At 45.2% G+C, this 12239-nt stretch overlaps 1 protein-coding gene across 1 annotated transcript in view; it reads left to right on the top strand.

Moving 5' to 3' along the window:
* Positions 1-12239, top strand: part of inpp5a (inositol polyphosphate-5-phosphatase A) — a 169009-nt gene that overhangs the window by 65245 nt on the left and 91525 nt on the right. The window contains exons 3-4 of the mRNA XM_030070722.1: positions 1245-1345; positions 1731-1818. Of these exons, the coding sequence (XP_029926582.1) occupies positions 1245-1345; positions 1731-1818 (189 nt within the window). The remainder of the gene's footprint in view (positions 1-1244; positions 1346-1730; positions 1819-12239) is intronic.

Below are 12239 nucleotides of genomic sequence, written 5' to 3'. Positions count from 1 at the left end.
TTTTACTGCCTGGAAAGACAAATAGATTGCAGTCAATTAGTACACGCATGTGCACACACACACACTCACTCACACACACACGTCCTTTTAGACCCGTGTTCGTTAACACCGTGCACCGCCGGCGTCTCGAGTGTGTGACCTTTTCCGTCAGGCGCTGATGGGTCCACTAATCTTCCCAAGTTTGAGCGCCGGGCCGCTGCCGGTCCCCATTCCTGGGTCAGCCCGCTAAGTGACAAGCCATAGGTTGATGGAAAATCCATAGCGTTATTGCCATACATTACTTTTATTTGATTTTCCCTGTAGTGAGCGTAACGCTGAGGTGGGGGTACTGGTGGCGAAGCGGGGCCTCTGTCCGGGGCCCGGGACCATTTGTAACCCCTCACCCCCTCGACATCCCGGGGTGACATTGATCTACGGCCCCCGCCTGCCATCCACAGGCCGACCCTGTGAGTGCTTGTGAGCTCTGTAATTCACTCTGCGCCATGGATTTTCCGTTAGGGGTCGTCACCTCTGAACGCTCGCAAACACCTTGACGCGTCCGCGAGGGAATTTCAAAGGCCGGATGACGCCGCCGCCGCCGACGCACGCGCCGCACAGGAAGTGAATCTCAAAAACCGCCGCCTCATACATCCGTCCGGCTGTTTGGATTAGCGGCAGGCACGTTTTGCATGTGGGTTAATGCGCCGTTTCACCGCAAACCAGGGGTATTCATCACCGCCTGCGTTTCCTGGCACGCTGCCCGTATTCTAATAAGCGCTGTTGATATATTCCAGCAGCGTTGGTGTTATTATCAGTATGGCGAGAGGTGTGCGAGCATCTGTCACACCCTGCTCCACTTACACACAGCGCTGCAGGCACATCCCTGATGGTGGATGAAAAGGGGCCGGTGTTGCGCCTGTGGAACAAGCTCACTAAATGCCTTCTGTCTACATTAGCGAGGCACTTTGTCTTGTGTAAATACAGTGCAGGATCGCGCGGGGGGGGGGGGGGGGCGAGTTAAGACGAGTCGCAGGGGCCCGGGCATCGCGCGGCCTGAGGGGTCCCGACTGAAGAATCGTCTCTCAACTCCAATCGTGTTTGCGCGCTGCGGAGGACGGGCCTGTTTGTGCAGCGGCGTTCTGTTATGGATTCACTCGTGCTGCAAAATTAAGTTAAGTGCAATGGAAATATTTGCCCTTTTCTTTGTTGTTGACCCTGTATCTCTCTCTCTCTCTCTCTCTCTCTCTCTCTCCTTCCCTCCACAGACAGTACATTCACATAAGCCTCACTTTGTGGCGGTGCACTGTCAAGAGGTGGGCGGAAAAAATTACGAGGCGTCCATGTCGCACGTGGATAATTTCGTCAAGTAAGTATGTCAGTGCGTCTGATGCGGTTATTTTCCCTAATTGTTTTGACCATAATGGAAACAGCTGAGCCTTTTTTTTTTTTTTTTTTCCTGTGGAGGCGACTCCCACTAAATGGCTCCTGAGATAATTGGGAGCAGTGTTTTATACTGGGTGCACTACTCCCCCCACTGGTGGCATCTCAGCTGTACCTCAGCACAGAAACACTTATTTTTCTTTGGATAAATAATTGTGAATAATTGTAAAATGAACTCTCATTGTATGTAAGAGTTCATTTAATTGCATATGGTTTAACATAAAGAAAATATACAATTTTGTGGTTATTATCAATTACATTCCCTAAACAAGTGTGTGTTTGTGTGTGTGTGTGTGTGTTCTCTCCACCAGAGAGCTGTTGTCCAGTGATGCCATGAAGGAGTACAGCAGAGCGCGCGTCTACCTCGATGAGAACTACAAATCCCAGGAGCATTTCACAGTAAGTCACTGTCCTTGACCTCGCCGCTGCATTCAGACCCCGCGGGAAAAATGACAGATACACGTTTTCTACCGGAAAATGCCGTTCACATCGACTTTCAAGTGTTAATTACTGGCTTTGTGGTCAGAATTTGGCGGGGGACGCCAGATTTCCTGAACTCATTTGTCATCAAAAAGGAAATAAAACAGAGAGAGAGAGAGAAGGGAATGATATTTCCATCTTAATTAAAATATATAAAATAAGGGATTTTCTTCACTTAAGTCAGTTTGTGTTCACACCTCTTGAAATGCCGTGACAGGACACACCAACTTAGTGGATTTTTAGTCTGTGGTTGACATTCTTATGGCTGAAATCATGAACTCACTTGTTGCATGTGTGTTAGATGTGAAAAGGCTGAAATTACCTGCAAGCAAGTCCACAGAAAACTGCAGCCACGGTGTCGGTGCATGATGGTTTGGTGGATTGATTAGAAAGAGTAAAAGACGTCTTAAGGTGAGATTCAGTTGTCGAGGACTAAAACCACAGAACTTGGATGCGGTGATCGTTTGGCGGCTCGGGGTAAAATGCTGATTGTGATTAGTTGCTGCGGTAACAGTGCGTGGGTAGAGCAGTGATGTGTGTCACACTCTTCTGAGAACTGAGAAGATATACTGTCCAGTGGCTGCTTGCTAAAAGTAATAAACAAATATTAATTGTTAGCACCAACTGGAATGTGGATATTTGCCCAGTGCACCTGGAAGTGGCCGCTGTTACGACCTGCTGCATTGATTTGAACAGGAAAGTCTGTTCACCTCCAACTCAAGTTCTGTGATAAAAACAATAAAAGCTTTAGGACTTGTGATCCCGCCTGATGGCTCATTTATTGCTTCAGATGGGGTCAAAGTGCATAAACACGTCTGAGTTGTTCCTTTATCTGTCTGTCAAAACATGGACACGGCAGAAGTAAAGGCACACGTGTGCACTGCAGACTAATTTGCACAGACACAACAAACCCCAGTCGACAGTCGATCAGCAGCAGTGAGTCTGTTTTCATGACAGAAAAATGTGTAGATCCTCTTTGGATCGTCTCTGAGATGTGTGCAGGGAGAGGCGTCGGCTGGAACTAACGAAAGGAAAGTTGTGTAGTGAACTCTGGATCTAAACCTCTGACTAAACCTACATGCTGTCCCTCTGTTTTCTGAGAACATGCAGTACCAGCGGATGGCCACAGGGTGGCGGTAGAGATTTGAGAATATGTTTGTAGTTGTTGTCAGACAGGTGATGTTAAATGTTCAGGTTAACTTACTGCTGACCAGAATTAATGAACATTAATGGAATTATAGACAATATTTGGTCACTGCCAGTTGTTACTGTCATTTATTGAATTATGACTGAAAACAGTCAATCCATAGCAACAGTTACAAAAGTTAAGAATACATTTTTCTTAGAAATAAAATTTCTGAGTTAGTCAGATATTTTTCACAGGCTGTCCAATCCACAGTGAGGTTTTTGATGGATTATCCAGTGTTGAATTGATTGTGTCGATCGGGTTGTGAATGTGGATGTAAATGTGTCTCGTTGGGTCATGTCTGTCTTTTGGGCAGAAATTTCCTTTGATCCAAAAAAAAAAAAAAAAAAGAAGAAGAAGTTATTGTATGGGAGATAATAAAGTGACCTTGACCTTGACCTTGAGAGTACCACTTAAGAAGTTTTCCATATTGAACAGGCCAGCTTCTTCTCACTGTTGTTTTGCAAATGCAGACTAGATTTCTAATGACCAAAATATCTATGAATTTGCTGTGGCCTGCTATGACTCTGTGATTATCACAGTTATAAATCTTGGCCTCTTCATTCGTTGATGTGTGTGTGTGTGTGTGTGTGTGTGTCCTGCGGCTGAACAGCTGTTATTGTGTGTGGCCTCTTGATGGAGCCAAACGCTCAAACATACCAGCAGCAGGATGGAGACTTTGGCTCTGTGTGTCAGGAGAGGAGAGAAACATGGATCTCTTCCTTCAGTTTCCCACAAAGGTTACTTCCTGTGCTCTTTGTAGTTTGACTTCAGCAGGTTAATGCAAAGCGCAGGTGTGTCACATGATCACCTGCATGCCCAGGAGGCTCTACAGACAACAGACAAGAGGATTTCTACAAACATGCATGTGGTGTAGATGTGCTTTCCAGTTGTTGTGTGATGTCTGAGCTGCATCTGTCTTGATTCCTCTTTTTTTTTTTTTTTTTTTTGTCTCCATGCTACGTTGCACCTCCACAAGTGCTAATAAATCACAGCGCCCAGCGAGTCACATTTGCTCTTTTCATAAACATATTACAAACATTGGCCTTTACGAAATATAATTATCTGCCATTTCATATAAGCGGCACTATTATCTTGGCATTATGAACTGTTTATTTAATGGCGCTTGTGTATAGATTAACCTTTTTGTTGTATTTCCACTTTCATCAAATAGAGATTGCCGTTTGTGCCTCTCTTTGTGAACCAGGCGCTGGAAAGAGAAACATCTGATGTGCTTTCTATGATGTGGATATTGAAATCCTGGCAACAGTAAATATGAATAGACTCTCCAGTCTGTCTCACACAGGGCTTGCCATTTAGCTTAGATGACATCACTCATATTTGTTTTCTCAAACTTCGATTTTTTTTCCCCCCCTTGCTCCGGGGATAATTGTTTGTTGTCTGCCCCGCCTGTCAATTTTCAGATAATGTAAGTGGAAACGCCATTCTGAGCCCTGCGCTTACACTGTGTGTGTACGTGTGTGTGTGTGTGTCCGCATTTATGTTTTGTTGTGTTTTTGTGTGCAAGCGTGTGTGTGTGTGTGTGTGGTTTCCTTGGGAGTAGATCAGTGAATGTTGTGGGAGTGTAGTAATGTAGTGAGAGTGTATGGTAAAGACCAGGGAGATTATTTACCTGTCTACCTGGTGTGTGTGTGTGTGTGTGTGTGTGTGCGTGTGTGTGTGTGTGTGTGTGCGTGTGTGTGTGTGTGTGTCACGACTGCATGACTTTGTCTGTGAAAGAGGAAATTAGATGTTCTCTTATATTTTGCGTGTAAGGGAATGTTATTTGTCATGTGAAGTTACATTACTTTTGAGGTCCTCTCATCTAATTCTTCTTAAATTTTCTAAAATTAGAAATATTCCACATTCCAACACAGATAAAAGCTCAGGAAGCGGATTAAGTACATTGGAACGCCATGTAAACACAATGTCAAGCATGAACTCGGCGGCACTTGAAATGAAACTTTAATATTTTTATTTTCGTGTGTGTGTCACTGCGTTCCCGTAAATATCCCATTAAGATCAGCCAATCAGAGTGTGCAGCCCTGTGTCTTGGGCAGGTACACAACACCTTTGTGGAAACCCCCTGTTTTCCCCCTTAAATCTGTAAATCCAGACCTTTTCCCCCCCAAGCGTTGGAGGGGTTTTTAGGTATGCATGTAAAACGCTTTCAAAATTGTGCTGCAGAAATAAAGTGACTTGACTAAATGTGCATCAAATCGTGACAGTTTACATGCGGAGATGCTGTTTTCACCGGAGTATGAGACGTGCTTTAGAATATAATCAGTAGATGTAACCTTATACTGATTGTCCATTAAAAATCCTCAACAACCTTTCAAGGATTCAAGGATTCAAGGAACTTTATTGTCATACCAGCTCACATTTACACGTTAGTGGTACGAAATTAGCACTCAGGTCCCGGTATAAGCCTTAATAAATAAATAAAGCAAGGTAAAAAAAAAGAAGTGTAAATATAAAATCTAAGATATATAAGTATAAACAGTATATGTGGATATAAACAGTATGTATAACTATAAACAGTACATATAAATAAATAAATATAAACAGCCTATATAAATATAAACAGATAGATAGACAGATATTTCATTAGATATTCATCAGGTTAACAGCTGAAACAGTTCTTGTTGTTATTTATTGTCATTACATTCAGTCAAAGTACTGTCAACCACTGCAGTTAAGGTAAGGGTTTAGTTTAAGTGTTTAAAGGAAACGGGTTAAGATTAAAGTTCTGGTTCATGCACAGCCACCTGAACGTTTTAGGGTTACAGGGACAGCAGGATGATCGAGAAGTCCGTATGCAGAAATGTTTCCTCTCGGATGATAATTCAATCTCCAGCTGAGGTCTGTCTGTCGATTGGCGCTTCAGATGCCCCTCACAGCCTGTCAGCGGTTATCTGAGTGCAAATCCTGCCGACAGTCAGCTGAAAGTCAACATTTGCAGGGAGTGGACTATCAAATTAAAGGGTTGCATAAACTGTAAGAGATGGGTGGAAAAACAAACTGTAGAAATGGGTGGAAAAACACATTCGTCTGAGGTTAAAACAACAGCTGAAGTTTTGACATTCCCTGAGTGGAAGCGGGTGAATGATGCTTCTACCATCGAGGTGCCTTTGAGCCAGGCACTGAACCTCCAGCTGTTCCAGTGAACCAGCAGTAGGAGTATGTGTAACTTTATTTAAGTCAGGCATGGCAGTGCTGCAGAGAAACATCCCTGCTCAGCAAAACCCCCCTTACTGCATAAATGAAAAAAATATTGTTTTCTCTGGTGCCATGTGTACCGTTTTTGTTTTTCTGAAAATAAAGACCACATTTTCCATAAACATCTTTTTTTTTGATGTGATGAAAAGTTGCTTCTTGCTCCATTATTGCTCCATGGTGTCTTTTTTCATTTGTTTTGAACCACAAGAGCAAGAATAGGAGGTGATAGCATCCAGTCTGCAGCTGCTACGCTAATGTGAAGTTGAAACCATGCAGAAGTGCAGCTGGAATAAAAGTGTGAAATTACTCGAAGAATAAAATTGTTCCTGTTGCTGTTTCAAGCTGTAAAGCAATTTTTTTTCTGTAAAGCAAACCAGCAAATTCCCCACTAAATCAAGCTGCCAGTCTTCTCTGCAGCAGTCTTGTTTTTTTTTTTTTTTTTTTTTTTAGCGTAATCATACTAATGCCCCAGAATTAAAATGGTAATGACTTCATGACGTTAAAATGCTACGTGTGGCACCTTGAAGGCGTATCGGAGCAAAGCAAAGTCCAGGCAAGCCGGCCTTCCCGCTCCGCTCCTCCCAGAGGAAGCGCGCCGTGATGGGAAGAGGTTGACTGACACGTCCCCCTCCGGCGGAGCCCGGGCCCGGTGCTTTACAGCCCTGTTAAGGTATACAGCAGGTAAAATGTCAATTAGGAAGGCCCGCCCTGATAACTCAACTCCCAATCCACTTGTTCTTGGCCATTAATATTTATCGTGGGCCCGGCCCTGGAGCTGCAGCCCATGTCATCTGGAATGATGTGCACTAATGCCTGCTCCTATTACTGCTTCCTGACACACACTTGTGCTCTTGTGTCTGTACAGCCACGCAGAAACGCCCCCAAACCTACACACACACAGTCACACAGTCTTATCAAGCTATCCTCACACACACACACACACACACACACACATTACCTCCTCAACCCTCAGTTGTTCCAGGGCATTTTAATGGGAAATTAAAGGCATCCCTCATGTCTGTGGTCTGCAGGACAGCAATGAGAGAGAGGCGACAGAGGATAAATCAGGCTCTGTGGTTTGACAGGGCACTGCTGCCTCCTTTTACCCTGTGTGTGTGTGTGTGTGTGTGTGTGTGTGTGTGTGTGCGTGCGTGCGTGCTTTCAGCTGCTTTCACCCTGGGAGACACTGTCGTAGCGTTCAAGCGGTTTGTCCTCTCCTCTTCATGTCGTGTCAGCCCTGCAACGGTGCAGATGAAACACTCCCACTGTAGTTTGAGATCTAAAAACACGATTTTTATTTAATTTGCATTGGATGAGTGGCTAAGTCGTACATGCAAACTACAGACATGCAGACTAGAGACTCAAACGCACAGCTTTGAATTTCAGATTGGGATTGGATTGAAGTGTGACTGCAGTGGCGATATAAGGCTAACTAGTTTGGAACAAGAAGAAGTCAGATTAGTTGTTTATTAGCCTGCATGTGAATAATGGTTAATGCTTCAGTGTATTAAGCCAATGTGAAGTTGAAAGCTGCTCTCCTTATTTACTTTTTGATTCCTCTTGTTGCTGGTGCATTGTACACAGAGACGGGTAAAGCAGAGATGGCGGAGGTGACATATGACGGTGCTCATGAATCCGATTCACATCCATCACACTGCAGGTGCATCACTTCAGTGTGGCGTGCTGTTAAAACGGTCTGAAATTATAATTATAATAATCTGAAATTAAGCTGCCTTGTTGACTAACAGGGTGGGTGAAGAAATTTAATCCTGCAGGACAGTCACATGCAGTTTACGCACTCAGAGTTGACTAAAGAAAAGTAGACCTGGGCAGTATAATAATAATAATATATCAATATCGTGATATAAGATGATATCATCTGGAACACTGTAATATTGTGATGTGGCATAGGAGTTGTCGTTTCCTGGTTTTAAAGATTGCACTACAGTAAAGGGAAAAAAATCATAAAAATTCAGGTCAGTTTAGGAAAAAAAATTTCATTTTTTTCTGAACTTATTAGACTGTGTAACTGTTTTATTTTTGTTTTCTACCTGCTTTGCCATCGTACCCCGAATTTCTAAGGATTGTTAATCAAAAATCTCATTGTGGAAATATTATTTGTGTTATTTCCCCTAAAAGATTGTCCCAGTATCAGTACAGTGGTATTCAGTCAAAAATATCATAGCACTTGATTTTGTTTATGTCACCTAGCCCTAATGACAAGTCCCACAGACCATGTTTTATAAAGTCATAGTGCTCTGTGGACTCTGTGGTGCCTTAATAGTTAGAGACCAAGACTTCAAGACTTCAAGAACTTTATTTGCCATTTGTGCATACACACATAGGAACTCTCGTGCGGTCATTCAGAGAGTCAAGTCAGAAAAGAAAAACACAGAAAGGCACATAAATCTGTAATCTGTAAATCCCAATATAAAAAGGGTAACAATTGCACAGGCCCAGAAGACAATATAATAGATACCCTAAATAAATAGATAGATACATGAGACCGTATACTACGATGGCTTATGTTGCACTATACCCGACCACCCCATAAAAGAGAGGTTGCAGGTTTGATCACCGCCTGTTCGTAATTTGCATGTCCACTCATCCTGCCGGAGCCGCTCTCCGCTCTCAGGTGTGCAGGCCAGGCTGGTCAGCAGCAGCTCGGTCCACTCCGGAGGTGAGGCCTTCATGTCCCACCATCGCACGGGAATTTATGAACGCTTAACGTCCCTCTGCGCTGACAGGGCCTCCGCGTGAGTGTGTTTGCGGAATGGCCCAGAAATGCGCGTCAGTCGCGTTTATCGCTCTTTTTTAACGGCGTCCCCTCCCCTCCCCTTCCCCTTTTTAATGGCGAGACAAACCGGGTTACCTATGGAGAACATCCACAGCGAGACGCGGAGGCCGATTCGGGGGGGAAAGAGGGGTCATAAACGAGGCGTCTGTGTGTGTGCGGTGTGTTGGTTTTACACGCTGAGGTTAACTAGCAGGACGAGCCCTCTCTCCCCCCCCGCCCCTTTTCCCCCCCGCCGCCTCCCGCCGCCGCGTTTCAACAGGCCGCGCTTTGGCACATAAGCAGGTTAAAATATTGCAAACTAAATCTAAGAGAGCTCTTATTTCAATATGGTGAGAAGTACGGCGCAGACTGAGGCCATTTGAATGGAGTAGATGTCAGCTCGGTAATATCGCCAGGCCATAACTCTCCACGGCCATCACTCATTGCACTCAGGGCATACACATAAGTGCATGCAGGCGCGAGCACACACACACACACACACACATACACACACTCAGTCAGGACATGTGTTGAGCGACAATCAATGAATCTGCCATCAGATGTGAGTTATGAGCGAGAGAAAGCAGGCCATCGCCTCTGTGAAAATATTTTGGCTGAAAATGTATATATAATTAATGGATTGTGTAAAGAGGTGGAGGTATTGATGCATTTATTACAAGCAGCCCAGTCTGGAGGAACGGAGCCTTTTTGCCCTCCTGGCTCATCATCGCCCTGGCCTGAGTGTCTCACACACACACACACACACACACACACCAAGCTTCCCCTCATAAACAGAGCTCTGATAAAGTGTTTGTGAGCGTGTGTGTGGGGATTCGTTCGCCGGCCCGGGGAGTAAATCAGTTGTGTCTTACAGGTGGGGGTGTTGTTATCATGAGATGTCGTTGCTGTGTGTGTGTGTGTGGTGGTGGTGGTGGGGGGGGGGGGGGTCTCCAGATAATGATGTGATTCCAGCATGAGGCGGGCCGCGCGCTCCTCGCCACTGTCCATTATGATGTGCGGCCTCCAGCCACCGCGGGGGCAGAGTGAAGGTGAGCCTGTCATATCGATCTTTTTAGCGCTAAAATATGAGCCACTTTACTCTGCTCCCCGGCGCGGTGATGTGAAAAATAATAACTCGGACCCAAATTAAAAATATTGATCGCTCAGGAGGTGTTGAGAGCAAATAAACACCCTCTGAAGGATTTTTTTTCTACCCCGTGACCCCCCACCTTCCACCGCCCTCCCTCCCTCCTCTCCTGTCCCCACCCCTCCCAGCAGAAAAGGGCCGGGTCAGAGATGCTCTGCCGGCCGGACTGTAAAAACCCGGGCTTTGGATGTCCGGGTGTCGCTCTTTATTGTTGCCAGGCGCAAACGAACAAGCCGGGAAGCCGCTCCCATCTCATCCTCCACTCCGCCGCTGATTGATCGGGCCTCGACTCCATAATCTGGCATTAGCTCGGCTCCGTTCAGGTACCCCCCCCTCGAGTCATAATTTTTTGCACATCTGAGCTTGACTTTTTTATTTCCCCCGCCGTAACGGATGAGCTGACACGGGGCCATCAAACGGGTGGGAAAACAATTGCCACGAGGTTAATTTTATTGCCTGCTCCATGCATTTGTGAGCAGGCGGGAGGTGTCCTCTGCCCGGGTCCTGATGAATGGGCCGCGCCGAGCGGGGCCGGAATGAAAATGAGAGGGGAGAGGCCAGGCACGGGGAGCCCGAGTCCCGCCGCCCCACCTGGAATCTAAATTGAAATTCTCCGACACGCTCAAAATTGGTATTCTGATATATAAGTGAGGCGATGTTCCATTTAGTTTGATGATGAGAGGCGTCATGTGTCCCAGTCAATCGCGCTTTACGACGCCCACTTTCCCCCCCGTACGTCCGAAGGGAGGTTAATATCCGCACATCCTAAATGGCGGATGTCAGATTGTCCCGAGTCCGCACGCAAAATAAACTACTTAGTGTGTCTAAATGCTGTCGTAATGCTTGGCTGTCCCGGCCGCACCATTATTGATTGTCCACAAGGACGTTGGTTCTGTTTTGGGGCCAAGGCGGAATGAATAGATGTTTGATGGAGCGTGGAGAGAGCGGGGGCCGGGCCGGCGTCTGCGTCCCGGTGCTGTGTCAGTGGGGATGAGAGCCGGGCGGCGGAGGGGGGGGATCACATGCTGCTTGTTGACATCAGTGAGGAGGACCGGGGGCCGGAGCTGGCGATGTCTCCGGTTCCCCACTTGAGCCGCTCCTCCTGGTGAAAGCTCATCTCTGTCTGCTGGCGTCAGGCCCTCAGTGTGTGTGTGTGAGAGTGTGTGTGTATGGCATTACTGATATAGGGCTAGTGCTGGCCAGTGCTCTGTCGATGCATATCGATTCTCTCTCTCTCTCTCTCTCTCTCTCTCTCTCCCTCCATAGCCTCCTCATTTGCATGGCCCAGCCGACCCAGGCAGTCACTTGCCATTATATTCTCATTAGCTAATCTCGCAGCTTTGATTTCCATAATCCCCCGCCTATTGAGAGCCCTCACAGCTCCCACAGCCCCGCGCCCCCTGGAGAAAATACACACCCCGCTAACATCCCCCCACCCCCCACAGCATGTACACACCAGGAAAACACACATACAGTGGTGGAAAAAAGTTTTCGGACACCCTTAAAATTTTACACAATCTCAAATATGATCATGAAATATTTGTGGGAAAATCTTTTTTGGTGTTTCAAAAGGTGTGGCTGCATTAGACAGATACAAACAAATACAAATGATATTTTTTTGTTTATTGTTTACAAGAAAAACTACACTGCAAAAACTCAAAATCTTACCAAGATTATTTGTCTTATTTCAAGTCAAAAATGTCTTATTTCTAGTCAAAATATCTCATTACGCTTAAAATAAGACATGATCACCTCAGAAGTAACTTGTTTTTAGACAATTTTCACTTGTTTCAAGTGAAAATTTGCTTGAATTTTCACTTTTTCCACTGGCAAATTTTTCCACTGGCAAATTTTGCCAATGAAACAAGCAAATTTTCACTTGTTTCAAGTAAATTTTCAATTTTCAAGTGAAAATTGTCTAAAAACAAGTTACTTCTGAGGTGATCATGTCTTATTTTAAGTGTAATGAGATATTTTGATAGATAGATAGATAGATATACTTTATTGATCCC

The sequence above is a fragment of the Myripristis murdjan genome, chromosome 15, assembly GCF_902150065.1.
Source record: "Myripristis murdjan chromosome 15, fMyrMur1.1, whole genome shotgun sequence".
NCBI classification, from domain to species: domain Eukaryota; kingdom Metazoa; phylum Chordata; class Actinopteri; order Holocentriformes; family Holocentridae; genus Myripristis; species Myripristis murdjan.
The sequence above is the reverse complement of the archived record's forward strand: the minus strand, read 5'-3'. Positions and strand labels throughout refer to the sequence as shown.